This window comes from Equus caballus, chromosome 3, assembly GCF_041296265.1.
Source record: "Equus caballus isolate H_3958 breed thoroughbred chromosome 3, TB-T2T, whole genome shotgun sequence".
NCBI classification, from domain to species: domain Eukaryota; kingdom Metazoa; phylum Chordata; class Mammalia; order Perissodactyla; family Equidae; genus Equus; species Equus caballus.
Genome location: NC_091686.1, coordinates 31,338,564 through 31,358,440, shown reverse-complemented (window position 1 = coordinate 31,358,440; position 19,877 = coordinate 31,338,564). Strand labels below are relative to the sequence as shown.

The following is a 19,877-nucleotide window of genomic DNA, read 5'->3' as shown; positions in this document are numbered from 1 at the left end:
CTCGCTGTGTTGGTTTTCTAGAGTTGCCATAACAAGTTGCCCAAACTGGGTGGTAAGCAGCAAAGATTCATACTCTCATTTCTGGAGGCCAGAAGTCGGAAATCAATGTGTCAGCGGGGCTGTGCTCCCTCTGAAGGCTCGAGGCGGGGTTCCCTTCCTTGCCGTTTCCTCCTTCTGGTGGCTCCAGGCATTCCTTGGCTTGTGGCCGCACCCCTCCAGTCTCTGCCTCCATCCTCACGTGGCCTCGCCCCTTGTCTGTGTCTCAAATCTCCCTCTGCCTCCCTCTTACTGGGGACACCTGTCATTGCATTTAGGGCCCACCCCAAATGCAGGATTTTCTCATCTCCAGATCTTTAACTTGATTGCAACCTCAAAGACCCTATTTCCAAAGAATGTCACGTTCACAGGTTCCGAGTGGATGTGAATTTGGGGGACCACCACTCAGCCCAGTAGACATGCTCTTAAGTTACAGCAGCCGTGGACTGGGTCCCACCTCCAGGCGGGTGCCTCAGTCTCCCCCCTCCTCCAGCTGCATGGGGCGCAAGCTGGGTCTTCCAATGGCGGCAAGCTCGGCTGGTTCCCTTCTGGGCAGGGAACATTTCTGGATGTCTCTAAACCCGACTGGGGCGTGGAGCTGGCTCCCGACTGTCAGGGTCCCCCACGTGGTTCCTACTCTGTCGTGCTCTTGCAGCCCCTTGCTGCTTGTGTTTTGCCCCTTGATCAAGCTCACAGCAGTTTTTACGGATGGGCTTTCAAGATATTTTTACTTCTGGAACTGCTTCAGGGCCTTCTGATCTATCAGAGCTGCTCCAGGAGCGCTGCAGCCCTGGGTCACGTTCCCCTCGGGCTCCCGCCCTCAGACAGGTGGATGTTCACGGCACAGAGTCACCGCTCCGAGATGCTGCTTGACGAGACATGGTCTTTCCATGACAACGGGTCCTTGTGGGCCTTGTTAATGGGGCCCGACATTCCTCTGGCGGCCCTGCCTTTGTGGGAATCTTATTATCGTCGCTCTCCTTTCATTCTCTGCACCGTCTCTTCTGGTTTATGTTATGAAGCTGCCAGTTCCCACCACCCCTGCCGCCTCCGCCCTGGTCCCCCAGCCGGTGTTCCGATTGTGTGTGACTTGGGGCTTTCTTCTCCCTCCTCATTTTTGGGGGGACTTCATCCCCCACCCAAAAAGGGAAAGGAGTGGGAAGGGAGGTTGAAACTAGCGTCGCCCTCCCCCCATTTCTTTGGCTTTGATAAAATATTGAGGAGGAGCGAGGCTGTGAAAGAACCGAGGGAGCGAGAGGTGTTTGGAACGCCCAGGTGTGTTATTTCCTGTTGTCTCAGAGACCCACCCCTGCAGGGAGGGGAGAATATGCTCCGATTTTTTTCCAAATCAGTGACTGATGGGCTTTAAATAATAAGTGTTGTGCATGTGCTGGCTCGTCCGTGCGAAACCCCAGAAGAGCGCGTACTGACGTGGGCTTGTTGACTTGGCAGGTGCTGCTTGGAGCTCTGGGGAGTGGTCTCCGTGCTCGTGGGCACCTTCATCTTTGGGCAGAGCACGGTGGGGGCCGTCTTGGAGCTCGTCTGAGGGGCGGCCGCACCTGAGCAGGAGGGGGGCCTCCCCCGGCCCTCGTGGCACCGCTGCCCGAGTCCAGCCGTGGGACCGACGTCATTCCGTCATAAAGATGCTGGAGAAACGGATTCCTTCTTCCTTCTCAGGCTGCTCACTGGGGCTTCTGCTGGCTCAGAGGGCTTCCGGCGCAGTGGGGAGGAGCGTGTCAGGGTGTCCTGGGGCAGCCCCAACCGGTGGCCACAAACAGCAGAAATGGGCTCTCACAGTTCTGGAGGCTGGGAGTCCGAGGGCCAGGTGTCGCGGGGCCACACTCCCTCTGAGGGCTCCAGAGATCCTTGCTGCCTCTTCCGGCTTCCCGCGTTGCCGGGCATCCTGGGCTGGTAGACGCGGCACTCCAGGCTCTGCCTTCATCTTCCTGGGGCCATCCTCTCTGCGTCTCTGACCAAATTCCCCTCTCGTGTAAGGACGCCAGTCATTGGATCAGGGCCCGCCTTAATTCAGGATCACTTCCTCTTAATGTAGTTACTTAATTAGCATCTGCAAAGGTCCTGTTTCCAAATTAGGTCAAATTCACAGATTCCAGTGGCTAGGACTTTAGCTTAATATTTCTGGGGGACACAGTTCAACTCATACCTGAGAAGTAGGGGCTGAGGCCCAGAGAGCCGTGCTTTGGGGCGTCGGGATCAAAGACCTGAGGTGAGGGCGTGAGAGCCCAAAAGGAGGTTTCAGGTGGTGTCCGATGGGGGGTGGCGGTGGACTCAAGCTGGGCCTCGGGCTGGGGCGTGGGGACTGCTGAAATCCTGCCCTTGACCAGGAGATGCCCAAGGAGACGGACGCCCAGAGCTGGCCACACGACCTTGCACTTGCCACATACCCCGATGGGGGGAACCCCAAGGAGCGCCCCCTTTCCCTTCCACTGACCGGACCTGAGGAGCCTGGAAGCCAAGTGGGCCGTTTGCGCTGGGGTTCCCGCCTGGCCCCACCCCAATTCTGGCGTGAGGAGTCACATGAAGCCGAGGAGGAGGGGCGGACGGTCTGCCCCAGGGCCTGGGGAGAGGAGAGGAGACGGGGTGGGGAGAAGCCGGTGGAGAGGCCCGGGGGCCCAGCTGCTCTCGCCCCGTGCTCACCAGCACAGACCCTGCCCAGGCCCGGGGACGTCCTGGATGTTGCTGGGTTCAGGCCACTCTTCCTGCCTGCAGACAGAAGCAGCCAGTGGTGCAGAGCCAGGAGGGGCTGACATTCGGGGACGCCTCCCTCGGGGGAGGCAGGGGGCCCAGCTCTGTTTGTTGTGTCCTGCGATGTGTACATGACTGTGCGAGGTTGGTGGTGATAGAACCATTATTTTGTTGGTTTTTTCCAGCCTGTCCACCTGCATGAATTTTTGAAATTGAGTTATGATTCACATACTATAAAATTCACCCTTGAAAAGTGCACAGTTCAGTGGGTGTTAGAAGATGGAAGAATGGTGCAGCCATCAGCAGTATCTGATTCCAGCGCATTTTCTTACCCGAGAAACCCAGTGCCCGTGGGCAGTCACTCCCCAGGCCCCCTCCCCCAGCCCCCTCCCCCCGGGCAACCATGAATCTGCTTCTTGTCTCTGTGGATTTGCCTGTTCTGGACATTCTCTATGAATGGGCTTATGTGACATGTGGCCTTTTGGGTCTGACTCCCTTCATTTGGCATAATGTCTTCAAACTCATCCATTCAACAGGTGGGGCAACTGAGGCTTGGAAATGTCAAGGCCACCTGTCCTGTGAGGTCCAGAGTTGGGGTTGGGACCGATTTGGGGTTAAAGTCTGTTGTCCGGTTCTTTCCAGTCCACGCTTCACTCGGAGGAGTGGCCAGGGGGGTGGGAGCTGGGATGCCTGACCCTGGGGGCAGGGGGGCACCCTCTGTGCTCCTCCGCCATGGCTGCTGGTGGAGGCAGGAAGTGTGGCCTCTGGTGTAGACTCTGACCCAGTGGGGGGTACACAGGAGCTCCAAGTGCTCTCTGACCAGCCGCCCCACACCCCCACCGGCCACACCCTGTGTTCAGCGGCCACAGCATCCTCCCGAATGAGGGTCTCAGAACCAGGATCGCTTTAATGGAGCATTTACCACCCCCGAGCCAGCAGCGAGGACGGATGGTCAGTTATTGGTTATTTACAGCCTGAATGTTTCCTAAAGCACGTGGGGCAGGCCAGGAAGGCGGGGGCCATGAGAGGACCATTCGCGGAGAGTCCTAGCATGAGAGCAAAGCACGCTGGGGGTCAGGTCGTGTCAGAAAAGGCTTTGGAGTCAGACCACCGGTTTGAACACTGCCTCTGCCATTGGCTATCTCAAGATCTTGGGCAGTTTATGAACCTCTTCTAAGAACCGGTTTCTCCACCAGCCAAATGGAGCAGGCTTATTGTGTACGATGTGATGTGGGCTTACTGTGAGGAGTGAAAAAAAAAAAAAAGATGAGCAGCCGGTGGGGGACCCAAGAAATGGTAGTTTTATTTCCAGAAAATCTGGGTTGAGATTGACAGAACACTGAGCTTCCTGGCAGCTGAGGGAAAAAGGGAAATAAGAGGACACGAGGGCTCACCCCAAAGCAGGAAAGCATGTCAGGAAGGAAGTGGACTGGCACTAAATGCTAAGAAAAGATAAGAGTGGGGCTCTTTGAGGGGTGACAAATATCATCACTGGGGACAGTGGTTTCCGTCTCGATTCTGTGACAGCTACAAGTGTGTCCTCATACGACTAAGCCTCAATTCAACCATCATGATGCAGGGACACAGTGCTGCCAGAGAAAAGCAGGCTAGGATGTCACCCTCTGATGTCTGACCTAACAAGGAAGGGACGGGCTGTCTCCTGGACTGTCCTGCCCCAAGACTAAGTGGCTCCCTTAAGTTTGTGACAGCCGCTGGATGAGGGAAGGGCTGGAGGGGGTTCTCACGGTCAGGGTGGTGTGGCGTAGGGCCTTGAGCACAGCCTCTGGGTCTGGAAGATCTGAGCCCACTCTGCCCGCCACCTACCAGCCATGTGACCTTGGCCAGGCCTGGCCCTCCCTGAACCGCCCTTGTCCTCAGGTGCTCACTCAGGAAAGACTCCAACAATGCTGTTTTTAGCCTTGGCGTCCCTCCTGGGCCTAGGTGGGCAGCTGCCTCTTCCTTCTCCCTTCCGGCCCTCGGTTTCCGTCTTCTTCACTCTCCTCTAAGACAGGGCTGAGGACAGCTCCCCTCCCTCCCAGGATGGCCATGAGGACAAGCTGAGACACACTTGCAGAGCCCCCGGCACAGAGCTGGCCTGCACAGGCGCCCGGTCGAGGGTGTCACCTGTGCTTGTGGGTAGAGACTCACGTCTCGAATGACAGCTGTGAACGTGGCCAACTGACATTTCACAGCACAAATGACCTGTTCTGCCCTGAGCTTCCTGGGGAAGGCCTTCCACTGGCTCAGGTGCCCCCAAGGGACTGCACAGGGACCCCACCCCGGTGCCGCTGCCCCCAGCACCTCAGCGGCTGCCGCCTCCACGCAGGCTGCCTCTGCGCGCCTCCCTTGGAGGGGCGGGTTTGCACTGGACGCGGCAAGCACGCGGATCAGCCCGTTGGAGGCAGGTGGTGAACGCCTCTGTGTGGGCGGGTGAGTCGACTGGTGTTTTTTCTTTTAATTGAGGTGAAATTTGCATAACATAAAATTAACCATTTTAAGGTGGACAATTCAGTGGCATTGAGTGCCTTCACAATGTGTAACCACCACCTCTAGTTCCAGAACATTCTCATCACCCCAAAAGAAAGCATGAAGCCATCAGCAGGCACTCCCTATTCCCTCTGCCCCCGGCAACCACTGATCTGTTGTTTCTGTAGATTTAACTACTCTAGACATTTTATAGGAATGGAACATACACACGTGGCCTTTTGTGACTGGCTCCTTCACTGAGCATTATGTTTTCGAGGGTCATCCATGTCGTGGCATGGACCCACGGTCTTTCCTTTTTACGGCTGATCTATTCCATTGTGTGGACAGAGTACGTTTTATTTATCCATTCATCCACTGATGGACATCGGGGTTGTTTCCACCTTTTGACTATCGTGAATAAGCTGCTGTGAACATGTGTGCACAAATATTTGCTTCAATGCATCTTTTCAATCCTTTTGGGCATCATATATGCCCGGGGGTGGAAGTGCTGGGTCGTACGGTAACTCTGTCTTTAACTGTCTCAGGAACCTGCTCAGGATCTTAGTGTATTCATCTGGAGTGGTTCCTCCCCATGTGTCTACACTGTGTGGCACAGTGGTTAGGGCACAGGATGGGGGCAGGTAGTTCTGGGCTTGGATATAAGCCGTGCCATTTGCTTGCTGTGTGACCTCTGCTGAGTTACTTGCCCTCTCTGTGTCTCCCTTTCCCCACCTGCTGATCACAAGATGGCACAGGCAGCATCGAGGGTGATGGCACCTACCCCGTGCCTGACTCCGTGCCTGGCCCTGAAGTGTAATTTAAGTGGGAGCTCTTATACCTTTTAGGGTTGAAATTTGTTCTCTTCAGAGCCCATTCCACGCACTCAGAACCCGAGGAGGCGCTGAGTGCTTGTGGGCTGCAGTCAGCAGAGACGCTGTGACACACAGAGGGCTTGGGCAGGTGGGTGTGACGTGTGGCATAAGTGTAACATGCCCAGCGAACGGGGCTCCTCAGCTGCACCCCGAAGATCCCCAGCCCCCTGAGAATATTATTTTTAAAACAGCTGAGCCGACTGGAACAGCACCAGCTTCGGGGTGAGGTGGGCTCGGGGCAGCTCTGTGCTCGCTGACGCGGCCAGCAGGACCCAGTCCAGGGGCGTTCTCATGACCAGGCGGTGCTGACCTTCAAAGTGGGGGGCTCTTCTCCTCACTTTATAGACGAGAAAACAGAGGCTCCGAGAGGCTCGTGGCAAAGACGTTCAGCTCAGAGATGTGTAGCTGGGACTCGAGGCTGCATTGTATGCTTCCCCCAAGCCCGCGTCGTGTGGCACTAGTTTTGCACGAGTGGCCAGCATCCTCCAGCCCTGCCAGGAGGTGGCTGGGAGGTGAATACCCAGTTCGAGGATGGGAGCTGCCCTGGGGAGGAGGGGATGGTGGGGGCCGAGGCCTCGCCCAGTGGCGACGGCTTTACGACCGCCACATGTCACAGCCGGGCTGCTCCAGGCTCAGAGCTGGAGGCCAGAGGATGCCCCTCCCGGGTCCCGCCTCCCCGGGCTCCCACTGGGGCCGACCCACCGCTGCCCTGATGTGATGTAGGGCCTCCCCCTCCCCCCTCCCCGGCTGCTCCTGGTCCCCCCACCCTCCTCTCCATCCTTAGGAGGGGGACCCACGGCTCCCTGGAGAGTTCTGTGTATGACATCTTTCCTGCAACCAGGACAGGGAAACAGACGAGGGGAAGTCAGAAAGGTTCCAGAATAGGACTTCACCATTATTTCCAGCCCAGTCTGTGGGCGCCTGTCTCGTTGGAACAGCTCATTTCCAGGTGTGCAGTGAAGGATTAACTGCCTGGAGAGGTCTGGGCTTTGCCCTCGGCTCCTGGGAGGTGACCTCTAGGACTGTCCTGCCTGATCCGAGTGTCCTTGTTAACCTGGGGCTTTGGGCCATGGGGTATCAGCTGGACCTCCAGTGGGGCTGCAGGCTGGGGTCAGCCACGTCCGCATGAGTGACCCCCACTGAGAACTCTGATCACCGAGGCCCCAGGGGTGTCCCTGGGTGGCAATATTCTATGCATAATGTGACACGTTAGTGCTGGGAGAAACAGGCACTGTCTGCCCGACTCCACTGGCAGGGGACGACGGGAAGCTCTGTGCCTGCTCTCGCCTGGTCCCTGCCCCACACGCCTCTTCACATCCTTTTGCAGCCATAATCTGTAGCCACGAGCATGATGCCTTTGCTGAGTTCTGAGTCCTCCTGGTGAATTATGGAACCTGAGGGTGGTCTTAAGGACCCCCGAACTTTGCAACAAGCACAAGCTTATTTGTCAAAATACGTTCCCCATAGTCATCACCTCCATTTCACAGATAAGAAAACTGAGGCTCTGGGCCGAGCTGGTCCAGGTTTCACGGCTCCTCAGGGGCCCCACTAGAAACCATCCTCACACTAGACGAAGGGAAACCACCACACACAGTGCGCGGCCGCTGCCAGCGGAGTTTATTGGAGCCGGTCCAGTGGCGGCTGGCCGCCTGGCAGGGTGCTGACTACCGGGCTCTGCTGCCGTGTGCGGCCGGGCACAGGCCTAGGTCGGGCGCTACGGGGGCTCGGCTCCTACCACGTAGAGGACTGTCAACCAGGACAGGGAGCGGGGCGCGTCCTGCTGAGGCCGCGGCGGCCTGGGCGCCTGGGGCTGGGCATCTGAGGCCCCGTCCAGGGGGTGGGCTAGGGAGGGTCGGGCTGCCGGCTCCAGGAGGCCTCCCGGCCCAGTGGCGGGTCCGACGCTGCTCTGCCAACGAGGATGGGGGTATGGGGTGGGGGAGGGGGTCTCCTTCACTTCAGAGAGCGGGGAAATACATTCTTGTTTGGAAGTATATTGAAAAGACAGCTCGTGTACCAAAGTGTCTAGAAAAGAGGGGACGTCCTTCGTAAGAGGGGCAGGGTGGCAGGCGCGTCTGCAGGCCTCCGGGAGGGGTCAGTCGCGGCCCACGGTGCACCAAGCGGCTGGCAAGGGGTGGGAGAGAGATACGTCAGCAAAGGGGGGCTGTGGGGACGGGCAGCCCCTGCCGGCTGCAGCGAGGGGCCGGTGGCTCACCTCCCCTCTCCTGCACCCCTGGACCACATCCCCTCATTCAGCTGCTGCCGGCTCTGTGCCAGGCGGGGGCTGGCCTGCACGTGGCAGGGGAAGGCTGGGGCCCTTTTGTGGGGTGCAAAGGTGCCTGCCGGGCCCCTCGGTGGCAAATCACATGCCTGTGGAGGTAATGTGGGTCTGGCTGTGAATGGGGGAGGCGAGGACCCACCTTGGGGCCTGCCCTGGACTGGGGGGTTTCTGGGCCTCTGGCACAGCCCCACCACATGCTGGTCTCTTCTGGGCCCACCTCCCCGGTGTCCCTGGCTTTTGGTCATGTCTGAGGTGCCACCCCGTCCCCACTCTGTTGTTCTGAGGTTGTAGTGCCACTTTCTGTCTCAGGCCCTGTCCTCACATTTCGGGGGCTGGCCTGATGCTCTGGCCCTGGGTCTCTCCCCGCATTGGTGCCGAGCACTCATTGGAACTCCTGGCAGCTAAGGCAGCAGGAAGAGGAGTCGCTGGAAGATTTCAGCCTTGTCCTTCCCTCGACTCAGCCATCTCCTGCTGGAACCAGGGCCCTGTGGTCCCCCACCCCCAACCCCCTGCCGCTGTTCCTGGCTCTCTGCCCGCCCGCCCGCTACCTGGCACAGAGATCCTGGAGAGGGCCTCGGGCTGGCTCAGCGTGTCCACCTTGGCGTGCCGGAACGCCTTGCACACGGGGCTCTGCAGGTGCCTGCAACCCAGGGGGCCGCCAGTGAACGCCTGGGGCTGGGTGGTCCGGCTCTGCCCAGGATGGACCTTAACCCTGCTCAGCCCCCTGGAGGCTTAGAGCCATCGTGTGAAGGTCAGATGGCCGGGGAGTGGCAGGTCTGGGGGAGAAGAGCCTGGGTCTTTCTTTCCAGGGACTGTCCTTAATGAGAATTTTTTTAGCCCTTGGGGCAGCAGTTTTCAAAGAGGATCCCAGGGCTGGCCAGGGACCTGTCACACTGCACAGAGAAACACCGCCTCCAGCTGGATTGAGGGCAGGCATTGGCTGGAAGAGGCCAGCGCTCTGGGGCGTGGATGCTGCTGGAACCCCGGCTCATTATCACCATCCCCTCCTCCCCTCCTAGGATACTGCGGGACAAGGGAAGGAGCCGAGAGCCCTGGAAAAGCTGCAGGGGAGCTGGGGCCGCCCCACCTCCTCGTCCCATCACCTAATTGACCGCCGCGGCCTGGCGCTAGAAGCCATGGCTGTGCCCACCTCTTCCACTCCTCCTCCGTCTCCCAGAACTCGTAGACCACGAAGGTGAGGCCGTCCGACAGCCTCACGGCGGCGATACTGCAAGGGGAGAGGAGAGGAGAGGCCGGAGCTGGTGGACTAAACTGCACCACCCACATCCCGCCCCCCTCGGCTGCTCTCTTCTTCTCCCCGCCACCTCCCTACCGTCAAACGAGCCTGGACAGGGCGCCCCCGGAGCCAGGCTATGGGGTGCCCTAAGACCCTGGAAATGCGAGCCTGGCAGGAGAGGGGGTGGCCAGGGGCCGGGGTGTTCCAGGACAGGCAGCCAGCCTGTCACCAGCCCAAGGCTGCTCTGCTAATGCTGCTGCCGGAGCCTGCAGGGCCGGCCATACCGTCTGATCAGTCCAGCATGTCTCCCCACCGCCACTCGCCTCATTTTAAATAGGACTGATCCTACTTGGTGGGGAGGGGGAACAGGGTGGAGGGCTGACCTCCAAGATGACATCGTCTCTAACGTGCCCCGGTCTGGCCTCCCCACGGCGCTCCGGGCCGCTTCTCTTTCACACACTCAGCAGAACAGAACCCACGAACCTCCTCGAGGCAAGCTTTATAATTACAGGCAATTCCAGGTCGGGCCGCCCAGGATGGAGGCAGGGAAACAGGCAGCTAATGGTATCATTAGTTCATTATGCTCCAGCCTAAAATTACACGTGGAGCCGTGGGCTCGTGACTCCCGGAGAGGATGGGGCGGGGTCCGTGCCGCCCGCCAATCAGATGTAAGCCATGGCCCTTTGCCAGACTCAGCCGGCGCTGCTTACAGGCCTTTCGGTCGACAGACAAAGGTCATCAGAGCAATTTGGCGCATCTAAGGCTGGTTGCTGCCCCGAGATGAAAGCAATCACCGTGATTGCATTTGCTCGGCTAATGACGTCCTGATTGATTTTTCTTGGGCTGGGGGTGCAGGTGGCCTCTGGATGGGCAGAAGACAGGCAGGCTTGGGGTGCAGGGAGGACACAGGATGTGAAGCCCTACTGCGTGCCACCCGTGTGCACAGGAGGGGCGGCTGGGCCCCTTTCTCCTTCCGCATTCTCCCGGCAGCCAGCATCTCTCTCAGGATCTCCCCATTTGTACGCACACCTCGATGGGCATCTCGAAATTAACGTGGCCCAAACGGCCTGCGTGGCTCCCTCCACCAGCACACCTGACCTCCTCAGTACACGGCACCATCCTCCTCCGAGTTTCTGAAGCCCAAGCATCTCAAACTCTGTCTTGCCTCCTCCTTCCACAACGCCCTCCTCCCGGCCGCCAGCAAGTCTGGTCAGCTCTGCTCCGAAACAGATTTCAGCTCTACCCTCGTCGTGCCAAGGCCATGCCCCCATGCCCGGTGACTGCAGGGCCTCTCCCTGGCCACCTGCTGCAATCTTGTCCCCTCCCGACCCTTCTGCACACAAGGGAGACCAGACCATGTCTTGCTCCTGCTCACGCATCTCCAATATGGTCCAAACGAGCAGGGCCTGGAGGGTGGACGTGAGTGGGTCCTGCCCGCCGCCCCTGTCCCTCCTCCGCCCTCGTCACTCTGTCCAGACACACCAGTGTCTTTTTCTCAAACACGGCGCCCTCGCTGCCACCCCAGGTCTCAGCACAGGCTGATCCCCCCGCCCAGACTGCCCTTCCTCAGTGCACACGCAGCCCCTCAACCTAAAGCAGCCCCCTCCCCAACCGCCCCCCACTCGGGACCCTCAGCCTCCATCACCAGTCAGAATCATCCTCCTTTTGTCCCTCTCCCACCACCTAGGATAAACGATCAGCAAGAGCAGCATCCTGATTCGTGGCTGTATCCCCCGGGCCGGCCCCCAGGAAGGAGACTGAAGGCATGTGCTCTCGACTTGGGAAAAAGCCAAGTGAAGAGGGAGTGGATCGAGGCAGGACACGGGCTGCAGCTACCGTCGCTGGGTGCTGATGCGTGGGCCCGAGAGGGGATGGAGAGCCTGGCGGCTTGTGCCAACAGCCCTCTCGGGCCACCCCCGGCGAGGGTGAGGGCTATCGTCTTTTGTGGGCCACTCAGACGTGCCCACGGCTGCCCGGCTCAGCTCTGCCAAAAATCAGCGCAGGCCTTGGTGGCAGGACAGACGGCGAGGCCCCTGAGGGGCAGCCACAGCAGTAACAGGGCAGCTAACACGGAGTGGGCGCTGACTGGGTGCCAGGGGCTGGCCGAGTCCTTCACGTCCAATGCTCCATTTCGGTCTCCGGCAGCCCCAGGGAGTGGTCCCGCTTTCCAGATGAGCTAGCTGAGGTCAAGGAGATGAATCACTCGCCCCATCTGCACAGCGGGGAGAGCCTGCGCCAGGACCGAACCCAGCTCTCTTCACCGCCCTGCCAGTGCTTCCCTGGGGAACGGTTTGTGCTCAGGGGTGAGGCTGGGGGGCTGCCCCGCCCTCTACCCCGAGGCGGAGCTGCCCGAAGCCCCTCGCTGACTCACTGGAAGCAGTCCTTGGTCCCGGCGGTGCCCCGCAGGTACTGTCGCAGAGAATCCAGGAACTCGCTCAACTGCTCGGGGCACACGGCCATCTCCTGCCGGACCAGCTGCAGGTGCTGCGGGCCACAGCCGAGTGAGCGTGGGTGCCCCTGGGCCGGGCAGCCCCTCCCCCTCCCAGGACCCCACAGCCCCATGGGCACAGCCTCGCCATGCCTCCCTTCAGAAAGGAGGGGCAATTTGGTCAAAATGAAACCAACCAAACCCCACATGCACGTGCACTTTATCCTTACATATAAGAACGGGCTAAAAAAGAACTAGAACTTAAAAAGTCAAATGCAGGGCCGGCCCAGGGGCGCAGTGGTTAAGTGCGCACGTTCTGCTTCGGCGGCCCCGGGTTCGCCAGTTCAGATCCCGGATGCAGACATGGCACGGCTTGGTAAGCCATGCTGTGGTAGGCGTCCCACTTAGAAAGTAGAGAAAGATGGGCATGGATGTTAGCTCAGGGCCAGTCTTCCTCAGCAAAAAGAGGAGGACTGGCGGCAGATGTTAGCTCAAGGCTAATCTTCCTCAAAAAAAAAAAAAAAAAGTCAAACGCAGGAAGCAGTCCCCAGAAATGCTGAAAACCAGAGGAGGGGTTTGAACAGGCTCTACGAACATCTGGGGCTGCCTGTGAGGCATCTGGGTCCTAGACAACATCCGTGAGCAGCAGAAGTCGTTTCTGATAGAATCGGTGTGTGGACATCACTGCTGTGTTGGTCCCTTGGCTCCGGGCCACACTTTTTTTGCTCAAAGCCCTGGCGCCTCAAAGAACAGCCCTGGGAGGGGAGGGTGGCCAGGTGCTGGGCTGCATCTCCCCTCCTGGTGGTCCCTGGGGGGCCGGGTGTCAGGGACACTGAGCCACCGGCATCTTGAGTCCTAGCTCAGGCAGGGCTGGGGCCACAGGAGAGGGCGGGGAGGGAGGCCTCGGGAACGGGCTCACCATGTTGGTGCCTTCTTCATCTGAGAGGCGCTGCTGCAGGTCAAACCAGAGGGTCTGAAACAGCAAAGCACAGAGAGATGCTGGACACAGAGGCCGCTGCCGTCAGGGAGGCCTCCAGGACCACAAGGACACTGCAGTGCTCAGGGCCCCACGGAGCTCCAGCCCCTCGGCCCCAAGTTTCCAGAGGCTCTCGAGGCCCCCACTGGCGGGAGCTCCCAGGGGTCAGGCTCGCTGGACAGGGCTCAGTCCGCCCCCCACACGGCCCTGGCCAAGCACACCCTCTACTTGAGACCTACCTTGGCACAAAGCAGGCTCCACGTTGCTGGGGTGGGGTGTCCTGGGAGAGGCAGCAATGGGGACTCGAGTCCTGAATCCAGGATGCTGGTTTTTTGCCACAACTGCTGGCAACAGCCCTGAGATTCCCCATTAACTTACAAATCACCCCTAATTGTAACCCCTGGCACCTCAGCTAACGGTCTGAATGAAGGTGGGCTGTTCTCGCTGGTTCTGCAGGCCCTGCGCTAAATGCTTTACAAACACATTTTATTTAACTTTCCAGACTTCCTGAGCCAGGGGTGCCCCACTGTAAGCTCCACGAAAGCAGGAACCCCGTGCACGCTATTCACGGCCTCGCGCCGGCGTCCAAAACAGGCCCAGAAGCTCGAGGATGCTCACTGGTCACTATTTCATAGCAAACAACCCCGGACTCTGAAGCCCACAAAAGTTGGTTGTTGATTCTGGGGCTGAACCCAGGGCCTCTGTCCTCTGACACACAGAATCATGATTCTTCTTCCTTGAACATGGGGTACCCCAATAAATGCCACTTCTGTGCCTATGGCTGTCCAGCCTCCCTGAGGACAGCCGAAATCACACCCCCAGGTCTTTCCTCTCATGCAAGCACGTGTGTGAGGCACACCGACTGGATGTTAAGGAAAACAGCAGCACATGTGTGGGCCTGGGACCCGTGCAGTCACCATCCTGAAATTGTTTTGTTTTTTTTTTTGAGCAAGATTAGCCCTGAGCTAACAGCTGCTGCCAATCCTCCTCTTTTTGCTGAGGAAGACTGGCCCTGAGCTAACATCCATGCCCATCTTCCTCTCCTTTATATGTGGGACGCCTACCCCAGCATGGCTTGCCAATCGGTGCCATGTCCGCACCCGGGATCTGAACTGGCGAACCCCGGGCCGCCAAAGTGGAACGTGCGCACTTAACCGCTGTGCCACTGGGTCGGCCCTGAAATTCTTCATGTTTGGACAAGGGGCTCTGCCTGCTCACTCTGCGCCGGGCCCTGTAAATTACGCAGCCAGTCCTGGAGAGGGTACTGACTTCAGGGACACGCGGCGGGAACTTGGTTTGCGGGTGGCCAAGGAGCGCCTGGCAGGGGCAAGTCTGTCTCCATCATTTGACAACCGTGTAGGCGGGCACCTGGAGGGCAGCGGCTGCATCTGGTTTCCTAGGGGCCGGCAGGACCACGCGCGGGTGATGATGAGGGGAGGATGGGGGAGGCACAGCGGCAACCACCTCTGCCCCGTCCCCCTCCCAGACCGGCCGCCTGGCGCTCGATCCTCCGGCGGAGACAGAAGCGGCTCAGGTTGGCCCGCGGTGGGCGGGGCTCGGAGCTGGCCCCACCCCATTGGCTCCTGCTCGCGGCCTCGGCCAATCAGAGGCCAGCGAGGCGGGCCCCGCCCGTCTCCAGGAGGCCCAGGTACGCCTCGGTTTCCAGCCAGCCGGTTGTTAGGGCGACCGGGGCGCTAAAAATAAGCTTCAAAGGGCCTCCCCCTGGAGGCGCCCGCGGAGTTGTTATGACAACCAGGCCTCGGGGTCCGCGCGGAGCCGTCTCCACCTCTCCCACCCGCAGCTTTAAGGGCGGAGATCCCGCCTCGCCTCAGCCCTGCAGGTGGGATGGCCGCCTCCTCCCTCGGACTCCCCTCTGCGCGGCTGCTTCAGCCTCCCTCTGAGCGGGGAGCCCTGCGCCCTGCCCCCGCGAATCCCTCTGAACCCCCAAACGCATCAAAGTCCTAAATCTTTTGCCCTTTTGCAAAAGATGTAAAAAAAAATTTTTTTTAAGTAGGAGAAATGTAAAATCATCCCAACCCTAGGGCTCCTGGAAACCTGCTATCTTGGTTTACGTAGGCATATGGGTACAGCGTGTGCGTATATAGAAGTCTTGGTATCAGAACGTCCAATAATAATTGCTAACATTGCTAAAATTAATTGTTAACTGCACAGCAGGCTCTGAGCTAAGCCATTAAGACATCATTTTATTTAATCCTCATAACAACTCGATGAGGGGTCCTATTCTGACTATCATCTCTATTGTGAGAGGAGGAATCTGAGGCTCAGAGAGGGTAAGCCACTGGCCCAAGGTCTCACAGCTGTTCAGTGGTAGAGCCAGGATTTGAGTATGGGCAGTTTGATACCTGAGCCCATTGGTAAACCTTAAGGCAACCCGTTTCCTTTCTTCCAAGAAACAGTCATTGTTATGAGCTGAACCGAGTCCACCCCCCAAATTGATGTGTTAAAGCCCCCACCTCTAGTACCTCAGAATGTGACCGTATTTGGAGACAGGGCCTTTTAAGAGGTAACTGAGTTAAAATGAGGCCATTAGGATGGGCCCTGATCCATTATGACGGGAGTCCTTGGAAGAAGAGGAGATGAGGACACAGACACGCACGGAGGACGACCATGTGAAGACACAGGCAGAAGACAGCTGTCTACCCACCAGGGAGACAGGCCTCAGGGGACAGCAGCCCCGCCGTCACCCTGATCTCAGGTTTCCAGCCTCAAATTGTGAGAGAATCAACGCTTGTTGTTTCAGCCCCCGGCCTGCGGTACGTGGTTTCGGCAGCACTGGGACACTGATACAGTCGTGTTGTGAGCGCCCACTGAGTCACGACACGTCCTCCGAAAACACGACTCAGTGAAGGCCGTGCCGTTTTCTATTACCCGGAGACGCGCTGTATCGTACTGAAAAGATTTCATGCTGCTGGCGGTCGGGTTGCTTCTAATCTCTCCTGGGTCGTCACCGTGCCTCCTCACCACTACGCTGTCTCGGCGTCACCTGCCCAGGCCACCCTGCCTCAGAGCAAGGCCTCCCCAGAAGCCCTGTTCCCTGCTGCCCATGACCCTGCTGACTACTTTCGGCTCCTTGAGATGCCTCTCCTGGCACCCGCGCTCCCCTCCACAGCTGCTCCTTCCCCAGACACCTCTCCTCGGATGTATTCCGCTGGGGGTGTGTCTATCCTTAGGGAGCTGTGTTCTCCATTTCCATGCTCTGCCTGTGATGTCTCACCAAGGCTCTTTGACTTCTGTCCCTAACTCCAGGCCTAACTCTGCACTCCCTGGGGGCTGGGGAGAGCGGAGGGCTGGAGGCAGGGGTCGGTGGCTTACCTTGTTCTCCAGCCGTCCTATGAGCTCTGCCAACCGGCTGATCTGGGCTTCCAGGCCCTCCTCCTTGGGGTCCGCAGTGACTGGGAAAGAGGAAGACAGACAGTGATGGTGGGCAGGGCCAGGCCTGGGGGCAGGGGAGCCCCTAGTCTTCCGAGGGGCCAAGGCCTGCCCCCAGCCTCTCAGTCCCGGTCCCACTCGGAGGCCCAGCACCCATGTGGGCCACTGTCAGAATTCCTCCAAGGACCCCCAGCCGGTGTCCCCCAGCCCAGGCCACGGCTCTCTCACCAGATGGAAGACTCGTCCCTTGTTCCATGGCCATGAGCTTGTGGTTGGGGGCGTAGGGGGGCGTGGGGCTTCCATACCAGGGCTCCACCGCGCCGTGGCTGGCTTTGCTATGGTTCTGTCTGCAGTGTGAGCGGGGAAACACACACAGCATGAGGGAGGCCGCAGGGCCCGGGCCACTCCAGCAGCTTGGACAGACATTAGGCACGGACCGTGGGCTGAAATGGGCACTTTACCCGGTGGAGCCCCATCCCTGTGAAGTGGGCATGGCGGCCTTTGTTTCAGAGGAAAGGAGGCCCCCAGGCAGGCAACTTGGCTGAGGCCATGCAGCTGGTGGGGCAGAGTCAGGATTTGAACTCAGCTCCATTCTAGGACTCCACAGCCCGGGCCCTGTTCCTGGGAGGCCCCACCCCACCCCAGTAGGCTCACAGCGTCCCCTGGGCCTCCCTCTCTGCCTGCCTCATGAGGAGCCCATTTGGTGTTTGGTGCCCTCTGGGGCGGGGTATCCTGGGTTTGTACCAGCTAGACAACTCCCCTGTCCAAAAAGGGGAGCCCCAGGACACAGTCAGGAGTGGGCATTTAATAGGACAGAGAACTCTGTGATCTTGACCTCCGCCAGGCCCCCTCTCTTGTCCCTGTACACCACATACACGGTTGTGTACACACACATGCACAGCCCCCAGCATGCTCCGAGCACGGTGCCTGCACACAGCAGGCACTCAGCAAATGCTCGGTGGATGCCCGAATCCCCACGTGCAGAGATGCCGGAAAACTCACCCATACAGGAACACAGACACACATATGCACATAAAACACACACACACTGTCCTGTGTACACGGCCGACATGCCCGGTCCCCAGCCTTCCTCTGCCTTCGGGCAGCACTGCCATGGCACCTTCTGGAATTTGTCTCCTGTGAATCTGAAAGCTCGGCAAGCCGCTGCTGTGGGAGAGGAAAGGCTGGCGGAACATTTGAGGTGTCGATCCTGGCAGCTCTACCACCCAGCAGCAAATTAAATGTGGCCCGCAGACCATGAACGGGAGCTGCGGGAGTCCGCGAGGGGCGGTGGGGTTGGAACCAGCAGCTTGTGCCTGGAACATCCCCCGGGCTGGGAAATAGGAAGGCAGGGGACTCGCAACCGGGAGCCAAGATAGCTGAGAATTGGGGCGGTTCAAGGTGCGAGTGCATGTGAAGCAGATGTGTGTCCTCACCACGACGTGCCACCCCCATCACCAACATCCCAAAGTAAGGTCCCAAAGTGGGGGCGGACAAGTGTAACCGCTGACATGTGACAGGACTGGCAAAGTGCAGGAAACCAACTATGAAAATTGTGCAGCCCTCTTATCTGCTCTGCAGCAGGATAAAAATGGTGAATTTTTAATCAAGATAGTGACAAAAGAAGGAAATCTAAGAGACAGCTTCCAGAGCTGTGGCTGTTAACCTTCGGGACCCTCAGAGTCACAAGACAGATCACAGATGCAGAGTTCCGGGCCCAGCTCCCAGGGATCCTAATCCAGCAGGCACAGCCCGGGGCCCGGGAATCTGCATTTTACACTTCCCAGGTGAGTTGGCTGCCCATGCTCAGAGTAAACACTTTTTGGGAACAGTGTCATCAAGTGGTCTTTGCAATCATATCTGATTGGGACCAGCCCCTCAGCAACCACAAAATACGTGCTCAAACACCCACCCCACAGCAACCAATGCCCTGCTGTGTGGGGCCTCTGCCTGACACCCATGGCCACGCAGAGAAATTCAACCCTCAGGCCCGCTTGGGCCAGACACCTGGCTGTTGCTCCCGTCCATCCGTATTTCTTTATTTCCCCTTTACGCCAGGCAATCGGCTGTTCTGGGAGGACCAGGCACAGGGCAGTGTCTCAACTTGGGACAGCAAATGCGAGGGCTCGTGGCCCCCAGGGACGGGCACTACTGAGCCAGAAGGAGAAGTACTCCTCTCTAGACACCGGGCTCACCCCTTGACACAGCATCCCCCGCCAAAGAGGGGGACTCTGGACGCTTCCCCATGGCTTCCAGGACATGCAAACACGGCCTTAAATAACACTGGGAGAAAATCAGTCCGTTTCACTGCTCTTTCAATCCTTCTGAGGGAGTCAGCATTCAGGGATCGTCCGTCCTCAGCGCCTCTCTGCCATCTCCCCGTCTCTCTCTAACAATAGGGAGCAGCCTCAGAGGCTCTGTGGGCACAACAGGTGCTTGGTTCACAGGCACTTCACTGATGGCATGTGACACTTGTTTTCCAATTGTGGTAACCACATATGGTTTCCTAAATTGATTTCCAGCTTTAAAAAATGAGAAACAGTAGGATAGTTCAAGATAAACAATAACGTGAGAGATACGGGGCTGTGGCAAACTGATTCGTGGCTAGGAAGCAGTCTTCACTGTCTGTACCGCATGCACTCCAAGCATTCTTCCAAGCACGCAGTGTCCCATTCAGTGCCCTCAGACAGCAGGTCAGCACGTGCACGGCATACTCCCACACGACCCCGCAAGGTCCCGCGGACGCACCGGATCTGGCTGGTCTGCTCTTCGATGGCCTCCACCGCACTCTCCACGGAGCTCAGCAGTGACTGGATCTGATTGGCTGTCTCCTTCAGGAGGAAGCGCGTCACAAACTGGTCCACGTTGCTCCCACCCTCGTACACCTGTGGAGGGAAGGGAAAGGGCACAGAGGGGGAAGGGGCTCGGGAGGGAACTTGGCTGTGGGTCTGGCACAGAGTTAGGGGGGGACCTGCGGTGGTGTCTCTGCCTTGCAGTGGGAAGTGGGGACCCCATTGTCTCCTGAACTTGGAGGGTGTACAGCTCCTGCATCAAGGCAGGGGCTATGGACTCAGAGGCCAAGTTTGAACCCTGGCTTCACCACTTACTAGCTCTGTGAGCTCGATGACCATAACAGGAGTCACTGTGGTATCTATCTTACAAGGTCGTAGTGAGGATTGAATGACAAAATATACATAAAATGCTCAGCACAGTGCCTGTCACATAGCAAATACTCAATGAACAGTAGCTGCTATGATAAAGATGATGATGTTGATAATGATGATGGTGATAGTGGTGGCAGTGATGATGACAATGGTGATATGATGATGATGAGGATGGAAGTGGTAGTGATGTTGATGGTGAAGATGGTGGTAGTGATGATGGCACTGATGATGGTGGGCGATGGTGGTGCTGGTGGTGGTGTTGCTGGTAGTGGTGATGATGGTGACTGGTGGTGGTGTTCTTGATGTGGTGTAGACAGGGATAAA

General features: G+C 58.4%; 2 protein-coding genes across 2 annotated transcripts in view; one reads left to right on the top strand and one right to left on the bottom strand.

The window, feature by feature from the left end:
• The window catches only part of SLC38A8 (solute carrier family 38 member 8), a 29,360-nt gene extending 27,665 nt beyond the window's left edge, over positions 1-1,695 (top strand). The window contains exon 14 of the mRNA XM_070263146.1: positions 1,489-1,695. Within this exon, the coding sequence (XP_070119247.1) occupies positions 1,489-1,582 (94 nt within the window). The 3' untranslated portion in view covers positions 1,583-1,695. The remainder of the gene's footprint in view (positions 1-1,488) is intronic.
• Positions 1,696-7,680: 5,985 nt separating this feature from the next.
• Positions 7,681-19,877, bottom strand: part of NECAB2 (N-terminal EF-hand calcium binding protein 2) — a 29,668-nt gene continuing 17,471 nt past the window's right edge. The window contains exons 6-13 of the mRNA XM_023637393.2: positions 19,138-19,274; positions 16,618-16,736; positions 16,333-16,412; positions 12,943-12,996; positions 11,967-12,079; positions 9,509-9,586; positions 8,907-8,998; positions 7,681-8,201 (exon numbers count right to left, since the gene is read on the bottom strand). Coding sequence (XP_023493161.1) covers positions 8,173-8,201; positions 8,907-8,998; positions 9,509-9,586; positions 11,967-12,079; positions 12,943-12,996; positions 16,333-16,412; positions 16,618-16,736; positions 19,138-19,274 — 702 coding nt within the window. The 3' untranslated portion in view covers positions 7,681-8,172. The remainder of the gene's footprint in view (positions 8,202-8,906; positions 8,999-9,508; positions 9,587-11,966; positions 12,080-12,942; positions 12,997-16,332; positions 16,413-16,617; positions 16,737-19,137; positions 19,275-19,877) is intronic.